This window comes from Papilio xuthus, unplaced genomic scaffold (genome assembly GCF_000836235.2).
Source record: "Papilio xuthus unplaced genomic scaffold, Pxut_1.1 DF826938.1, whole genome shotgun sequence".
NCBI classification, from domain to species: domain Eukaryota; kingdom Metazoa; phylum Arthropoda; class Insecta; order Lepidoptera; family Papilionidae; genus Papilio; species Papilio xuthus.
The window spans coordinates 242,951-261,004 of NW_013531711.1; the positions used below are offsets into that span (position 1 = coordinate 242,951).

Below are 18,054 nucleotides of genomic sequence, written 5' to 3' on the forward strand. Positions count from 1 at the left end.
AAAGTAATAAACAACGTGATAACGATATTTTATTACTTTAGCCAGCTGACACACACACGCGCACACACACACACACATGATTTAATGATTACAAGAGATCGCGCAGTACTACAGCGGAGGGAATGCAAAAATATATTAGAATTTTATTCGTATAGTTTTATTTATTTTCATACGAGTATATATTATTACTCTTCACCGCTGAGTATATAAAAAATCTATATTTTATATCTAAACGATCTAATAAGTCCCGCGCCACCTCGTCAACAACAAATACAAGCCAATAATGGCCGGCGCGCAACAATATTATATATAATAATAAATAACCTAATGACATCAAATACCAAATAAAACTTCCAATAAGAATATAAACTAAAAATGTATAAAACCAAAAGAACGAAATTAAACGTGTAACAAAGTATTGTAGGGAATGCTTGTAGTGGGGCGTGTGGCGGGGCGTGAGGCGGGGCGTGTGATGCGGGCCCAGGGCTAGGCGTCCCCCGCGCCCTCCTCGCCCCCTGCTGCGTCCTTGCGCGGCTCCAGCAGCTCGTTGCACTCCACGCACGGCTGCAGCTCCTCCTCCATGTGGTACGTCTGCGGAACACACGTCGCTCGCCTCAACACTCAAGACAACATTGATATTTCCATACGGCGACAATCAATGTGGTTATTTTGTCGGTCACTATGTCCATATGAGAGTTACAACATGGCTTATTTCCTAAGAAATTAAACGGTAAACTGGAATGTATAATGATTACCCTTCCGTCGAAACCAAGGCCGATGTAGGGCCGTGTGGTGAGCGGGTTGCGCGGCAGGGGTCGAGCCCGCTGGCGCAGCTGCGAGCGGATCGTGTGCTCGCCGCCGCACCACCTCACCGGCATCCTGCACCACGACACAATCACACACTTTACATCTGACAAACTGTGTTCCAACGAATTTATACACAGGAATAAATTAGAAATAAATATTTACTTGACATCCTCGACGTGCGGATGCGGCACGCAGACGTGCGTGGCGTCGGCGTCCGCGGCGGACGGAGGGGGGCGCGCGGCGGGCGGCGGAGGGCGCGAGGTGGGCAGCGCGGGCAGTTCGGGGGGTTGGGCGGGCACGCCGGGCGTCATCAGCGCGCTCGTGCCGCACGCGCCGCACACCGCGCCGCGCCCCAGCCGCCGCATCAGCAGCGCCGCCTGCGGTACCCCGCAGAGATACACTTATGTCCTGCGCTCAGTAACAAGCACGAGCGCTCTTTATTAGCTTCATCTTACGATCGGGTCCCCGAGCTGCTCCTCGAGGCGCTGCAGCAGGTCGTGCAGCTCCTGCAGGCGCGTCTCCACGTCCTGCCGGCCCGACATCAGCTCCGTCTGCCCCGCCTTCGTCTCCAGCGCCCTCTCGATGTCCTCGAGCGCCCTCTGCATACCACCAATTAATGCAGTCTCACAGTACAAGTTACACTAATGTCAGGATAATTTTAATAGATTTGGGAGCAGGCTCACGATCCACGTCTTGTCCTGCCTCTTGAACTTGTCCTGGCAGATATCGAGCATTCTCTCGAGCTCCGCGCGCGCCTCCGCGAACTTCTCCTCGGTCAGCAGCCCGGCCAGTCGCGAAATGTCCGCCTTCACAAAGAGTTCATTGAAACACAACGTTATTAGGGCTCGAACAAACGTAAGAATCGAAGTGGTAATGGCTATGCAGACTGAACTCACCTTATCCCGTAGCGCGTCTAGAACCTCGTCTCGATCGGATTTTTGGTCTCGCAACATCTCAACACTTTCTACCAAATTCTGCAACATAGTGAGTATGTTTCAGAAACAAATAGTCAAATGACAGGTAGTTTTATCTTACCAAAAAGAGGAATACTTCTGGAATCTTAACAAAAGTGGTCCCAAACTATCTCCAGAGATAGATTTTACACTGTATTAAATGAAACTATGAAATATCGAATTTTAAATGTAAAAGACAAGATAGCATCTAACGCGCAGCTCGTCGCTGAGCTTGGTCTGCACGGTGTAGAGCGCCTGGTGCGTGGTGTTCACATCGTCCAGTCCCACCACCATGTCCTCGTACCGCGCCGTCAACTCGGCCAGCGCTACACATCAAATATTTTGTTTAGGCCACATCGCGATTGTCAATATACGCCTAAACTTCAAGGAACACATTTGTAAAAGGTTGTAAGCAAGCGAGCAACCTATTGCCTCTGTGTTATTGTTGACGGCAGCCAACTGCTCCAGCCCGCTCTTCAGCTCTGACCTCATCTGGTTCATCTGCTCCTGGAATCCTTGCATCTGGAAAACAGATGAGCTGCTGCATCGATATATCTGCTAATGGAATGTTATATACCGAAAAGTAGAACTAAGTAATAAAATTATTAGAAGCTTATGATAAAATAGTAAAACTAAACATTTCATCGCCTTGGGCTAAACTGACAATACGAAAGAATTTAGGCACTCATAAGACTTGTTTTCAATAATTTTTATTACTATGTACGAAATATATAAATTCTTCTTGTTTTCAAGCGGTAACTAGTAAGTAGCAGTAAGATTTGGTACCTGCGTGGAAAGCCCTGCGTCGAAGCCATTCAGCTGGTCTGCGTAGTCTGCCACCAGTAGACGCAGCACGTTGATGCGCTCCGCCATACCCATCGCCGGCTCCAACTTCTCCGCTATGAAGTTCACACAGCTCATAATGACATCACAATTGATCTTAAAACAAGTTTAAAAAACTCACCGACGAACTGCGCAGTTTTGATGGCGTTGTCTGCCGCGGCGTTCGCCTTCGACGTTATCTGCTGGATGTCGAATGACATCTGCTTCTTCAGCGCCGTCACGATGTCGCTGCGAGTGAACAATGGTGTCAAAAAATCGGTAGCATGATCCGATATCTGTACCTATTAGCACCGACACTAAACAAAAGTACTGGGAGTGAGGTCACAGCACCCTATTAAACATTAAACAATTAATGGGGAAATCACGAGTCTCTTTACATCTCACCTTGCCCACCTGTTTGCACCGCTTTTCATTCGTCCACTTCTTAGTTACTTTCCACCTCATTTGCTCATACTTCCGGCCGTACTCACATAATACAATCTAAGCCACTTACTCGAATTCCATGACTGTGACAGGCGCAGAGGGATCGCGATAGTCAGTGGGTAGTGCGGGAGGCGGCGGCGCCGGCGCCGGCTCGGGCTCGGGCGGAGCGGCGGGCTCCGTCGCGGCATCCACGGCGCGCTCGGCCACCATTGTGCCCAACGCCCTGCCAGTGGGGCGCATTTCAATGTCCGAAGGTTCCGGTGCCGTCTGCCAAGCCCCCGTCGCCCTCCCGGTCTCCTTTCGTTGCCTCAATAACACCTTAAAAACGAAATCATTTGTTATTCCTACATCGTTTACGTTTACTTTACGTTGTGTCCCGTCACGTAACGAGTAAAAAGCAATGACGTACTAACCTGTTGCAAGTCTTCAAGTCCTGGGGCGGAAAGGTCGAGCCGGCCATCCCGCAGGGCGGCCGCAAGCTGTGCCGGCAGAGCGCCCGCCGCCGCTAGCTGCGTTAGCAGGCCCGCCATGCGCCCGATGGCCTCCTCCGCCGCTTGCACGCGCGCATTCACCTAATAACGATACCCTGAATAATTAAAGATTTACAGCAAACAAAGTTAAAGTAAAAGAAGAGACCGGAAAAGAAAATTCTATACGATAAGTCTCTGTATGATGGCACATGTGGTGTAGGCCGACCTGCATTGTCTGCATGGCCTCGGTGAGGGAGGCGGTACCGTGCAGCAAGTCGTCGCGCAGCGTCTGGTTATCGGGCATGGTGAGGCCGGCCGGCTGGCTGGCGAGCTGCTCGAGCTGCCGCACGGCCGCCTCCAGTCCCGCGAACTCCGCCTGCGTTACCACCTCCACGTTGCCGACATGAGCCCGACCTAACATCATTAGTCCAGACAAATATTCTTCTTTATACTTTATTCCCGTAGATATTTCTAGTCTCCATTTATCTAAATACTTTAAAAAAAAACTAATAAATATCATCGTACCTGTTGCTTTCCGAGATTTTCGATCTGTTAAAATAAAAAAAGTTGTTTGAATTTTACATAAGGTGTTAGTAACGATTACACAACTAGATGGCGCTGTTCGATAACGAAACGCAATATGGTTTGGTGTAACTATTTTGAACATACTTTGTATTAATTTAAGATTTTTTGAGTTGTTCCATTTATTGTGAATTGTTCTTGTGAGTTGTGAGTAATAAATCTATATCAGTGAGTGAGTGTCTAGTGCTTTCCCCTACAATTTTATGGTCCAATCTACGCCGGATTTTGAGATAACGGGACTTTCGATTATTCAAACACTTAGAATAATTTGGAGAATTTCGCTTATAAGCGACTTAGAATATTTTACTGATTACGAGACTTGTAAAATTTTCAAGTTCACTGATCAAGGGACTTAGAAAAATTTGAAGAAATTTGGACTTAGAAAAATTTTCAATAAATTTAGACTTAGAAAATTTTGTAAATTCCAAGTGAATCAATAACATTGCAAATGGAGACCTTTATATCAGAACAAGAAGTTACTTTAGAACTTATTAAAAAAATCGGAGTAAATTTCAGAAAATCCTCTAAGTCACGATTAAAGGTTGCTACAATTCAAGTGAAAGTTGAGACGTTAAATGAGTATTGGACGAAATTCAGAACAACACATTTTTCTATAGTGCAAATAGCTACTTCTGAGCAAAAATTAAAGCATAAATATTTCGCTATAGACATGTTTGGCATAGGAGAAGAGGAATATATCAACACAAAATCAGACATGTTAGAGAAAATAGAGGAGTTAAGTGAGAAAGCACCTGAGTCATTAGAGAAAAATATAACACATAACCAAACACAGGAAGTCAAGCTACCAAAAATTAATATACCCCAATTTTCTGGAAATTATCATGACTGGAGTACATTTAGAGATTTGTATACAACACTTATACATAACAATCATTCTTTATCCAAAGTTCAAAAGCTACATTATTTAAAATCAAGTATAACCGGTGAGGCAGAGCAATTATTAAGACAAATACAAATCACGGAAAGAAATTACGATGTTGCATGGGAGACTTTAAATAACAGATATAATAATCGAAGAATAATAGTTCAAACTATACTAAATCGACTTTTTAACCAAAGAAAACTATCCCAAAGTACAGCCAAAGGAATCAAAGATTTATTGGATACGACAGTCGAATGTCTTAACAGTTTAAAGAACAATGATGTGGAAACCACAAACTGGGACATCATAGTTATCCATTTGATAGTCAATAAGCTAGACGATGAATCACATAAGCAATGGGAAGAAGATGTTGGAGAGTTACCCATAGATATCTTACCCACTTTTGAGAGATTTACGAAATTCCTAGAGACAAGATTTAGAGTCTATGAGATGATGTATACTACTTCAGTTAATGTGTCAAGAGAGAGAAACCCTTCAAAAACAAAATCATTTATTACAACTAATAATACTCAACATTGTCCATTTTGCAGACAAGATCACCGCTTATCAGCATGTACAGAATTTGCGAAATTAGATGTGAACAAACGAATTGAACATATACAGAAGGCGAGATTATGTTTTAATTGTCTATCACCGAGTCACAGTGTCATACATTGTAGATCCAAAGCGTCCTGTCATGAGTGCAGAAAGAGACATCATACATTAATTCATCTAACCAGAACAGAAAGAGAGAGTGAGCCTAACAGGTCTGAAAATACAACCATAGAGACTCCAACTACATCTGAATCGAGAGTTATTCGATCACATCTTACAGTACAAGGAAAAACTGCATTGTTAGCAACTGCACTGGTTAACATCGAAACCAGTAAAGGACCTCAAACCTTAAGAGCTCTTATAGATCCATGTTCACAAGAGTCCTTTGTAAATGAAATAACTGTGAAACGTTTACAATTACGCAGAAGAATAGTGGAAGGCGAGGTGAGTGGTGTAGATCAGATGACATCAAAAATCAAATATGCTACTGAGTTGGAGATCACTTCGAGACTTACAAATGCATTCAAAATTAATTGTACAGCATTTGTGGTCAAACAAATCACAGACTTTTTACCCACTTCAAGAGTCAATAATGAATCTTTCTCTCACATCCAACATTTAACTTTGGCAGATCCAACATACATGGAGCCAGGTACCATAGATTTACTTTTAGGAGTTAATGTATTTACTGAAATAATAATGAGTGGAGTAATTAAAGGAAGTGAAGGGTCACCGATCGCCCAACAAACACAGTTTGGTTGGATAATATCTGGAGGAGGTATAAAAGAAAATATAACAAGGGTAGTAAGCATGCACTTAAACGTAAAACTAGAGAAAATGTTAGAGAAATTTTGGGAAGACGAGAATGTAGAGATTAGAACTAACACACCTTATACATTAGAAGAGTTACGAGCTGAGCAAATTTACGAGAATACTACAACACGAGAACCTAATGGAAGATACGTCGTCGCACTTCCGTTTAAGCACGACGAACCTAACCTACCTACACATACTTATGATAGAGCACTAGACAGATTCAAGAGATTAGAGAAAAAACTATCACAAAATGAGAAACTGAGTCACGAGTATAATAAAGTCATGAGAGAGTATCTTACTTTAAACCACATGGAGCCGGTAAAAGAGAGAACGAGAAACGAGAGAGCCATATACCTACCGCACCATGCAGTATTGAGAGAAGATAAAATTACGACAAAAGTTAGAGTTGTGTTTGATGCTTCGAGTAAAGGAAGCAACAATATTTCACTTAATGATGAGTTATTAATTGGTCCACCGCTACAAGAAGAATTACGTAGTATTTTGATGAGATGGAGAATGCATAAGATTTGTTTTACAGCGGACATAATCAAAATGTACCGACAAATAAGACTGAGAAAGGAAGATACAGATTATCACAGAATATTATGGCGTTTTAGTGATGAAGAAGAAATACAAGATTATAGATTGCTAACAGTCACATTTGGCACAGCATGTGCGCCATACCTTGCAATAAAAACACTTAAACAAGTAGCGATAGACGAAGATAAGGATGAGTCATTACAAGAGGCACAGAGAGCCATTCTTAACGATTTTTTCGTTGATGACATTTTATCAGGAAGTTGCGATGTAGAAACTGCAATCGACATTCAAAGTAAAGTAACAAAAATACTACAATCAGGAGGTTTTGAGCTACAAAAATGGAATTCTAATAGTAAACAATTTATGGAAGAGATCGAGAATAGTAAAGGAATATCAAAAAATGAGATAGAGCCAAACATAAAGGATACAATAAAAACGTTAGGTATTAACTGGAATACACTAACTGACAAGTTACAAATAACAAATACAGTCCACAATTCGAAAATATCACTTGAACCAACTATAACTAAGAGAAAGGTACTTACCGTAATAGCTTCGCTATTCGATCCTATGGGTTGGCTAGCACCGAGTATTATTGTTGCAAAAATCTTCATGCAAAAACTGTGGGCAGCAAAGATTGCATGGGATGATGAGCTACCAGCCTCACTACGCAATGAATGGTGCAAATACAATTCTCAGTTAAACAAACTTTCTGAAATAAATCTAGATAGATGGATGGGTACCTCGAATACACATCGTAGATTTGAGTTGCATGGTTTTTCAGACGCTTCAGCAGCAGCATATGCCGCAGTGGTTTATGCTAGAGTTGTGCAATCCAATGATGAAGTCAAGGTTTCGTTGATAATGTCAAAAACCAAGGTAGCACCTTTGAAACAAGTAACGCTCCCACGTTTAGAGTTATGTGCTGCTCTTCTGCTGACAAAACTTTTAAAACATGTCGCGACCGCATTGAGAGTTGATGAGACACATACTTACGCTTGGTCCGACTCACAAGTAGCTCTATGTTGGATTAACGGCGATCCCAATAGATGGAAACCATATGTAAAAAATAGAGTGATTGAAATATCAAATACTTTCAAACCAAATTGGTCTTACATACCTACAAAAGAGAATCCTGCTGACCCAGCATCACGAGGAGTAGCGCCTGAAAAATTAAAATCTCATGAGTTGTGGTGGCAAGGTCCATTATTTCTAAAAGATAAATATATAAAAGGACTTACCTGTGAAGTACCAACTACTACATTGGAGCTAAAAGAAACAGTTTCTTGTATGACAGTTAAGTCGCAAGAATCAGAAGATGGGGAAATACTTACCTTATTAACTAAATATTCTTCTTTGAGAAAACTAATAACGGTGATAGCATACTGTAGACGATGGCTGCACCTGAAAAATAAAGACAAGGTTAATACATCATTTATAAATTTTGAGGAAAGAGAAGAAGCACTTACCGTTTGTTTAAAGTTGTCACAAGGCATAGAGTTTAGAGATGAAATTGAGAATTTGAAAAGGGACTTACCTCTACAAAAGAAAAGTGGTTTATTATCGTTAATACCGTTCTTGGATGAGAACGAAGTGTTAAGAGTCGGAGGTCGCCTAAAGCACGCTCACATTCAGTATCAGAGTAAACATCCTGTAATTATATCAAAAACTAATGTACTTTTACCATTATTGTTGGCAGATGCTCATTTTAATACGCTACATGGAGGGCCACAATTAATGTTGTCATACTTACGTGGCAAATACTGGTTGATAAATGCAGGCAATACTGTAAAACGATTTGTAAGAAATTGCATGATTTGTTCGAGACAACGCGCCAATAACACTACACAGATGATGGGAGATTTGCCAGAGTGTCGTGTTACTCCATCGAGACCATTTCTTATAAGTGGAGTTGATTTTGCAGGCCCTATAAATGTACGTATGAGCAAGGGTAGAGGAGCAAAATCCTATCGTGGCTACATCGCATTATTTATATGCATAGCTACAAAGGCTATACACGTAGAGATAGTGAGTGACATGACCGTGGATGCGTTCATGGCTGCATTCAGACGTTTCATATCAAGAAGAGGTCCATGTAGAGAGATGTGGAGCGATAATGGAACTACATTCGTCGCTGCCAGTAAAGAAATTTTAGAGATGTGGCACCAAGGGAAGGCATCCATACCAAAAGATCTTGAATCACTACTAGATTCCAAATCTACCAAATGGCGTTATATTCCACCTGGATCACCAAATTTCGGAGGATTATGGGAGGCCGGAGTGAAATCTATAAAATATCACATAAAGAGAACAATAGGAGAGGCAACACTTACCTTCGAGGAGTTGTACACCGTCCTCGTCCAAATCGAGGCGTGCCTAAATTCGCGACCGCTCTCTCCCATGAGTGATCATCCTGATGATTTTGAACCTTTAACCCCAGCACATTTTTTGGTTGGCGAATCACTGATCACAGTTCCTGAGCGAGATTTAACTGATTTCAAAATTCACAATTTAACACGATGGAGACTTCTACAAAAGATGATGCAATCCTTTTGGAAAAAATGGCATGTCGAATATTTATCACGATTACAAGAGCGACCAAAATGGATGCAACGAAAGAAGGAGTTTAATGTGGGTGATTTAGTCCTCATGAAAATACCTAATCTGCCGCCTAGTAAATGGTTTCTTGGGCGCATCGAGAAAAAATATCCTGGCCAAGACGGAATAACGAGAACTTATGATGTACGAACAAAGGCAGGAGTCTACACGAGAGCTGTTGGGAAACTATGCCCATTACCTGATGTTTAAAGGACTATCGTCCTTTCCGGGGGGAGTGTGTTAGTAACGATTACACAACTAGATGGCGCTGTTCGATAACGAAACGCAATATGGTTTGGTGTAACTATTTTGAACATACTTTGTATTAATTTAAGATTTTTTGAGTTGTTCCATTTATTGTGAATTGTTCTTGTGAGTTGTGAGTAATAAATCTATATCACTGAGTGAGTGTCTAGTGCTTTCCCCTACATAAGGTAAAATTAAATATGAGGCAAGAAGACGGAGAATATGAATATTATTTTATTTGCCAAGGAACGGTTTTTCAATATTTATTCATATATAATACAGAAGACAAATAGAAATACCTCTGTAATCAATGCTTGAATCGGAGATACCAGCCTTAATTCTCTGTTTCTGCAACAATCAAATTGTTAAGGAATCTACGTTTTATCGCAAATATGCTAGGACATACTTAAGTCAAAGCATTACTACAAATTGTGTGAACAGTGTGTGTACAGTCGACCAAAATAATAATAAGTTACTTTATAATAAGCGCATTTTCTACAGATTTTTTTTGTGGTCAACATTTCAAATGTTAAAATCCCTGTCTGAATACACGTACAGGGTTGTTTAATCTTACCTTTTCTTTTTCCGCATATTTCTTCTCTTGGTCGGCCTTTTCTTTAATAGCGGCTAATCTTTCTTTTTCGCCAGCAACTTTACCTTTGTCTTCAGGGACTTTTTTATAAGTCGTTACTCTTTCTTTATCGCTAGAAGTTATGTCTTTATCGGTAAGAGCTCTCTTATCGCCCGGAGATTTTTCTCTCTCGATCGGTTTAATGTCTTTGTCGGTCGGTTTCTTTTCTTTATCTGATGTCTTCTCAGTTTCTTTTTTTTGTTTTTCGTCACCTTTTACTGTTTTTTTCCTTGTACTTCTTCGAGAGACTTCCGTATCCTCATCGGTTTCGTCGGTATCTTTCTGTTTCTTTCCTTTTTTATCTAAACCTGTATCTTTTCTACCAGACTGATCCTGAACTGTCGTCTTTCTTTTCCTAATCTTTTTCTCGCTTTTCTTCACTTCAGGAATCATTTCCTCTTCAGACTCAAAAAGCCTGATTTCAACTTGTTGTTCGAGCATGCGCAGCTGGCGGGCCAACATAAATAGCACTGTTTGGATGTGCTTAAAATTCACTAAGTTTTGCTGTCGACAAAAGAAACAAATTGAAAAAATAACCGTATTAAATGAACCTGAAGAATATTGTGATCATACCATTAGAAATTGGGATAAAATTATACAAAGTTATAAGCGATTGGCATGGAGGAGACGCATGTTAGGAAGAGGGGGAATGCCCAGAGGGGGGTGCTCCACTCTCGGGGCATGCATGTGCATCTCTCACGGCCACAGGTGCCCCGTTCTCAAGACTGCGTGCTCTCAGGGTACTCACAGTCTCGGGGCCAAGCGCCATGGAGATGAGGTCCTCGACCTTGAGCAGCAGGGAGCTGTCGCTCATGTTAGGCTCATCGAGCCGCCGGTATGTTCTCCTCATCTTTGTTTCCTTATGTACCACTAGCTAGAAATTCAAAATCGTTTAATTTAAATATGATTTACGATTGACATAGTAAATCTTCTGTCAGTCATTGACAAATTAAATTGAAAGTTGTCGTTCTTTCATATTTTTTTCTTGATAACGTTTTCTGATAATGCCAACACCTCCTTGTTAGGAGTACTTAAACTTTTTTGTATTTCGTTGGGCCGCGAAAAGGTTAACTTCAGCAATGTAATCAAAAGTTCCCTACACTAGGCAGCCTATTTCCATGATCATTAGAAACATACCTTTGACTAATACTTTCGATACATTTTGCAAGTGGCTGGGGTTACACCGCCATTCAGGTTCATAAGCTTTATATCAGGTTTAAATTATGCCAGTCCAGCGATCAACATCAACGCTGGATTACAACTGGAGATATCTAAACACACACTACGATGCAGTGTGTGTGGGTTAGGTATAGTCAAGCAAGGATATCTGGCACGATGAGACGCGTATAGTTCTATCAGAAAACATACATGACGAACAGGACCGTGTCACTTTATGACATTGTCAGGAGGGCGCTGGTGAGCTCGACTTATGCCCACCGGATGAAATAACCCAGTCTGTATGTTTCAAATGTTTTATTGAAGCATAAAATAAAAGACAACATTAATTTAACATAATATTTTTATTATATTTATAATATAACTTTCGTCACCTCAACACGTAACTGCAAACAGCTAGATATAATAATTTATCGAGTGCTTTATTTGTACAACCGCCATTATAATACTGGAGAGGCGACGTGGCGGCGACGTGGCGGCGACGTGGCGGCGACGAGGCGGCGACGTGGCGGCGACGTGGCGGCGACGTGCCGGAGACGTGCTCGCCGTGGAATGCTGGGGCTCGATACGACTCACATTGATTAACGAATTTCACATAAATAGCAATATTTAATTATATAATCATATAAATAACAACTAGCGGCGCCCTCGAGCTGATCGTATGTACAATGGCGCGCGATGCTGGGCGCTGGGCGCAGGGCGCAGGGCGCGGGGCGCAGGGCGCGGGGCGCAGGGCGCGGGAGCTAACAGTAAAGATGGCGGAATAGAATCACGATACATCTATAGAATATGTTTCATAACGCTACACACTCAAAAGAGTTGAATTAGAACTAAGTGAAACAGGAGCGCGGATGTTGGAGGGGGAGGGGGAGGAGGACATCTAGTCCTCGAGGTTGCGGAAGGCGGCCGACATGTCCTCCAGCAGCTGCTCGAAGTCAGCCTTGATCTTAGCCTCGCCGTCTTTCACTGGGTCCTGCGGGAAACAACATGTATGTCATGCAGCCATACAAAGTAGACATTTTGTATTTGTCGTATAGTGTAGTGGTGGTGCGGTGTCGTGTCGTACCTTGAACTTCATGGAGGAGAGCTGGTAGAGGACGTTGCCCATGGCGTCGCGGATGACGTTCCAGGTGACCTTGTTGTCGGACTGTGCGGTGGACTCGACCGCGTGCCGCGACATGTCGTAGAACGCGATCATGTTCTTCAGCATGCCCACGGTCTTGTAGAACGGACAGAAGCGGTCGTACGCAGAGTAGCTGAACAACACAACGACAATCATCAATACTACATCTTTATAAACAAACAACACACAATTTAAATATTATCATTTTATAACGCATAAATTAGGATCACTTGAGTGAGGCAGTTAGCAGTGTTGTGCGGTGTACCTGTTCTGCTGCAGGAAGTCGTCCTTGAGCAGCTTGGCGACCTCGAGGGTGATCTTGTCGGTCTCCGCGAGCGAAGCCTTGCCCACCAGCTGCACGATCTCCGTCAGGTCCTCCTCCTCCTGCAGGATCTCCTTCACCTGCACACACACAAACGTACACGCATTGCAAACTCCTAGTCACAATAAAATAACAAACAACTGTTTATACATCTCATATGTACAGACCTTTGTCCTGAGTGGCACGAACTCTGGGTAGTTCTTCTCATAGAAGTCATCCAGCGCGCGCATGTACTTGCTGGGAAAAAAATATTTAATAAATTCATGACAAAATTTAAAGCAAAAGTTGTAGCATGTTCTAGAAGATGTATGTACCTGTATGAGATGAGCCAGTTGATGGAGGGGAAGTGCTTCCTCTGCGCGAGCTTCTTGTCCAGACCCCAGAACACCTGCACGATACCCAGCGTCGCCGACGTGACAGGGTCCGAGAAGTCACCACCGGGCGGCGACACCGCGCCCACGATAGACACGGATCCTGACAACATTACACTTTAAGTTTCACAATGTTCAAACTATATTTAACGGAGGTAAAGCGGGCGCGTGTGTTGTAGGCGCGCGTGTGGGCGCGCGTGTAGGCGCGTGTGTGGGCGCGTGTGTAGGCGCGGGCGTCGTGTTGTACAAGGGAACTGACCCTCCCTGTCGGGGTTGCCGAGGCACTTGACGCGGCCGGCGCGCTCGTAGAAGGAGGCGAGGCGGGCGCCCAGGTAGGCGGGGTAGCCCGAGTCGGCCGGCATCTCCGCCAGCCGGCCCGAGATCTCACGCAGCGCCTCCGCCCAACGCGACGTCGAGTCCGCCATCATCGACACGTTGTACCCCATGTCACGGAAGTACTCCGACAGTGTGATACCTGCAAGATCACAACTAGTATTACAAAACTATACTCATCTTAGTACTATATCGTACGCGAAGCTAGGAACTATTCTAGAACAATTTTAATGTTAAATGCAAAAAGATTTTGTTGCATTACTTTTTTCATCTTGCTGCTAGAATCGTGGATTAATGTTGTTATATTTAGCGTGTGTTTGTGTTCGTTACCGGTGTAGATGGAGGCCTCTCGGGCAGCCACAGGCATGTTGGAGGTGTTGGCGACGAGAGCTGTGCGCTTCATAATGGACTCCGTGACGCCTTCGATCTCCACAGTCAGCTCGGGGAAGTCCCGCAGTACTTCTGACATCTCGTTACCTTCACAAACAATCATTACAAATGTTTATTTCCAAAGTCAATTTAGAAGTGTTATTATGGTTTATTTTATTAACTTTGATAATAAATAGAACGACAATGCAAAAAAATTAAAACAATTTTAGACAAATTTATAGAGAAGAAACCTTTAAAGTCGTTTTTCTATTAGACGTAAAACTACAAGCAATGTGAATTTAGAAGAGATATAGAAGATGGCAGGTGAGCTGACCTCGCTCGCCGCAACCGACGTAGATGATGACGTCAGAGTTGGAGTACTTGGAGAGAGCCTGAGAGATGACAGTCTTGCCGCAACCGAAAGCGCCGGGGATGGCTGTCGTACCGCCCTGCACGCATCTGCATCACACAACACAAAATTATACTGTTATAAAAACATAAAGACTGATGTTGGCACATTAACGCCATTTCACGACACTAGCGCCATTGCAAACTAAATAATTTCAAATCAAATTATCTTATTTAAATATTTTAAAGCAATTGTTATCAGAACTAAGATTTAAAGATGTAAACAATACTTAACGAATTATAAAATTGTGGAAAAGTAGTGATAAGTTTGAAGTGTTGATACATACGGGAAGAGTGAGTCGAGCACCCGCTGTCCGGTGAGCAGGGGGTGGTTGGCGGGCAGCTTCTCTGTGACGGGGCGAGGCTGGCGCACCGGCCACACTTGCAACATGCTGTACTTCGCCTTCTCACCGTCGAACTCCGTCTCCAGCACCACATCCTGACACATACATACTCTTATTAACGAGGATTGATTACCTATCATCATGAAAAACCTAATTATTGACTAATCGCTTGACTAATCTAGACCGAAATCTATTTACGAAAACAATGTTGTATGAAAGGTAGTGTTACACTCACAGTAACTTTGTAGTTGCCCGCTGGCGCGATGTATGTCACTGTACCCTTGGCCTTTGGAGGCACCAGCATCTTGTGTTTCACCAGCGTGTTCTCGTGCACGATACCGTACAGATCTCCACCGGTGATGTGAGCCCCAACCTGACGTGTAAAAGGTTTAACATTTTAAACTAAGACACAGATACATTAACACAGGTCTACTATTATATATTATTCTATTTACGTTACATTACTTACTATAATACAATAGTCATATAGTTTATTTCAGAGTGACATTAATATATTCTTGTATCTTACTCTTATTTTATTGGTTAATTTCATTTAATGATTCTTTGCAAAGCTGACACAAACATAAATTTGCTTGACGCTTGATACCTTAACACCGAGGGGGTTGAACTCCCAGTCGACTTCTCTCGCCAAGCTGGGCACGTTGATACCCTTGGGGATGTAGATGGACTGTGTCAGCTCGTTGATGTCCTTCAGGGGCCGCTGGATACCATCAAAGATGGAGCCCAGGATACCGGGACCCAGTTCCACAGACAAGGGTTTGCCAGTTCGCAGCACGGGGTCGCCGACTGTTACACCTGATGTTTCTTCGTATACCTATACATCATTACAATATCATTACTTAACTACTGCTACAATTTCAGGAAAACTAGAATAAAAACATTAAAACCAATCTTTTATCAATTATTTTTTGACGATATTTACCTGAATTGTGGCTAAATCGCCTTCAAGACGAATGATCTCGCCCACCAGTTCATTGTAACCCACACGCACCAGCTCGTACATAGCGGAACCGGACATCTTCTCCGCCGTTACGACTGTGCACATGAATGTAACATTATTTTATTGTTCCATCATTAAAAGTCTACTGTTATACTTAACGCTGTTACTATGTGTTTGACTACTCTATGCAAGTACAGATTGGAGCTGAGCTATTGCTTTATATCTGTTAACTAGTATATTATACTGACCGGGACCAGACACAGCAAACACATAGCCGAATCTCTCCTCATTCTCCTCATCGGCGATCTTCTTCAAACCGCCCTTTGTCGCCATTTTGAATTACGAGTTCTTTAACTGTCAACAAAAACGTACATCAAAATAAATTAACTTTGAAAAAGATTTATCAAAATTAAGCCACAAAAATTATAGGTGGATTACTTAAACACTTATGTTACCAGAATAATAATATTCATTATAGAATAAATAAGGTTCATTGAATAGAAATCAGTTACTTGCTCTCTTTAGATAATTTCTCCGATGATTTCAAAACCTAAAGACTTGAATAATCACACTTATAACATTAATATTTTAGTTCCCAAATTAAGTCTATGACACTCAGCTAAGAACAGGAATATATATATACTCACTGAAAATTACGAAAAATGAAAGGAAAAATACAGATCTTTGAGCAATAACTAGCTCGTCCAAACCTATAGACAAACTGACAGGTGTATCAGCTGACCTAGCTCATATCAAGCCTAGATAACAGCAGCCATCCATCAATGTCAAATCACTACAGGTTTTTTCTAAGATGACTAAAGTTTCATAATATTATAATCTTATATTTATTTGCTTTATGCAATTTACTTTAAGTCATTATTTTGTGGGATTGGGTTTATTGAGGTCTTGTACTTTGTTTCAAATGCCTGAGAAGGAATCAAATATGAAATACAGAATTATATAATAGTGTCAATATATTACCAGGACTAGAAGGATCTTTATCTTTACAATATTACATAATTGCAATTTCCATGCTAATTTTTTTCTTTGTGTTTGAAAATGGTGAATGTATGTAACAATCTCTATAAGAATTAATTGTAGCAAATTTTACTTTATATACTCAGTAAATAAGGCCAGGAAATGGTGTAAGTTTGGAAACTTCCATTACTAAAGAAGATTAATGGATGGTTTACTTACTTAAAGTTATTTGATTTTATTAACATGAATTTTGCGTAAAAATATTTCGATAATATTAGGCAATATCTCAAATTAACAGAAAAATATATGCATATATGCAGCAATATTATTAAACCTCTAATTAGACTAGATAGATTTGTCCAGATTTAGAATGACTTAGGAATTCTAGGAAAAATGTTCACATAACACTTTCAACATTGAAATTTGGTATATTGAATACGGTCATAATGGTTATAAAAATGAATTACCTATTTGAAGTGAACACTTGTGTATGTAGTTCATGTATGATTCCAATAAGACTAATAAAAATATTTTTGTACATGAAAAATAGAATATCATGCACAATATCCTATTAATTACATGAAAAAAAGTCATGGGGACAAGAAATAATAGTCCAGAGAATTTTGAATTCAGGACAGAAAATTCTATCACATGATCATGGGTGTATCTGAATCAAAGATTTCATGGTTATATACATACATGTATTATACAATTTTATGTATCGACGTAATTGATACGTACAAGAAAGTGGCTTGAACGAAGAACTATAGTCGAGAAAAACATGAAACTAAAAACATGAAAATGTGTGACATTACAAGACTGCCGAATAAGAGTTTTCAATGGCGGAATCACAATAATCTATATCCCTATAAAGCTTAAGACATAACTACTTACATCTAGTAACACAAGCACAAATAATATAAAACAAAACTAATTGAATAACTGTTTAAAAAAGAAAATTTGGACTCACGGGACGGTAAAGATTGAAAAGATGATCCGAGAATGGCGGAGTTTGCAACTTATCACAAGACCAATGATAAAAGTTAAGTCAGCTGACTTCTGTCTATGATATATCGTCTATGGTTTGATTTAATCAATAAAAATGAGTTTCTATTGATTTTATAATTTTAAACTGTAGATAAGATATACACGTATTCGTAGAAGAAAAAAATGTAGTATCTCAAACAGCATACTGGATTTTTAGTACGGCGTCACATTAGAGTAAATTTACGATTAATAGAACCCACCTAAACAATTATCCAGTAAATGCGTCTTAAAGGTTTGTCCAGTTCCATGAACATGTTGTTAATTATAAAATCTAA

The 18,054-nt window shown here is 41.1% G+C and overlaps 2 protein-coding genes across 4 annotated transcripts; both read right to left on the minus strand.

Moving 5' to 3' along the window:
* Positions 1–965: 965 nt before the first annotated feature.
* LOC106121567 (uncharacterized) lies at positions 966–11,286 on the minus strand. Its single transcript, XM_013317279.1, has 15 exons — positions 11,096–11,286; positions 10,291–10,851; positions 10,016–10,064; positions 4,022–4,045; positions 3,723–3,910; positions 3,440–3,598; positions 3,097–3,344; positions 2,725–2,831; positions 2,547–2,659; positions 2,186–2,282; positions 1,974–2,086; positions 1,704–1,781; positions 1,491–1,613; positions 1,263–1,406; positions 966–1,184 (listed from the first exon to the last, which is right to left on the minus strand). The coding sequence occupies exons 1-15, from the start codon at positions 11,195–11,197 to the stop codon at positions 966–968; spliced, it is 2,325 nt and encodes a 774-aa protein (XP_013172733.1). The 5' UTR covers positions 11,198–11,286.
* Positions 11,287–11,848: 562 nt separating this feature from the next.
* On the minus strand, positions 11,849–17,797 carry LOC106121700 (V-type proton ATPase catalytic subunit A). 3 transcript variants are annotated; one of them, XM_013317464.1, is made up of 14 exons: positions 17,703–17,797; positions 16,003–16,108; positions 15,737–15,849; positions 15,401–15,628; positions 15,029–15,166; positions 14,737–14,888; positions 14,376–14,500; positions 14,003–14,149; positions 13,599–13,814; positions 13,283–13,442; positions 13,136–13,205; positions 12,912–13,048; positions 12,590–12,779; positions 11,849–12,496 (listed from the first exon to the last, which is right to left on the minus strand). In XM_013317464.1, the coding sequence occupies exons 2-14, from the start codon at positions 16,085–16,087 to the stop codon at positions 12,404–12,406; spliced, it is 1,854 nt and encodes a 617-aa protein (XP_013172918.1). In that variant the 5' UTR covers positions 16,088–16,108; positions 17,703–17,797; the 3' UTR covers positions 11,849–12,403. The 3 variants fall into 3 exon arrangements, with proteins under 3 accessions (XP_013172918.1, XP_013172919.1, XP_013172920.1); XM_013317465.1 differs by lacking the exon at positions 17,703–17,797 and adding an exon at positions 17,627–17,697; XM_013317466.1 differs by lacking the exon at positions 17,703–17,797 and adding an exon at positions 16,402–16,443.
* Between the last annotated feature and the right edge of the window lie 257 nt (positions 17,798–18,054).

Excerpts from the sequence above, each read along its gene's own strand:
- LOC106121700 (XM_013317464.1), bottom strand. The coding sequence starts at position 16,087 with ATGGCGACAAAGGGCGGTTTGAAGAAGATCGCCGATGAGGAGAATGAG. Across the intron at positions 15,629-15,736 it reads GCGATTTAGCCACAATTCAG|GTATACGAAGAAACATCAGG; the intron begins GTAAATATCGTC and ends AATGATGTATAG. Across the intron at positions 14,889-15,028 it reads CGGGCAACTACAAAGTTACT|GATGTGGTGCTGGAGACGGA; the intron begins GTGAGTGTAACA and ends TGTATGTGTCAG.
- LOC106121567 (XM_013317279.1), bottom strand. The coding sequence starts at position 11,197 with ATGAGGAGAACATACCGGCGGCTCGATGAGCCTAACATGAGCGACAGC. Across the intron at positions 1,782-1,973 it reads AGCTCAGCGACGAGCTGCGC|AATTTGGTAGAAAGTGTTGA; the intron begins GTTAGATGCTAT and ends ACTATGTTGCAG. Across the intron at positions 1,614-1,703 it reads TAGACGCGCTACGGGATAAG|GCGGACATTTCGCGACTGGC; the intron begins GTGAGTTCAGTC and ends CTCTTTGTGAAG.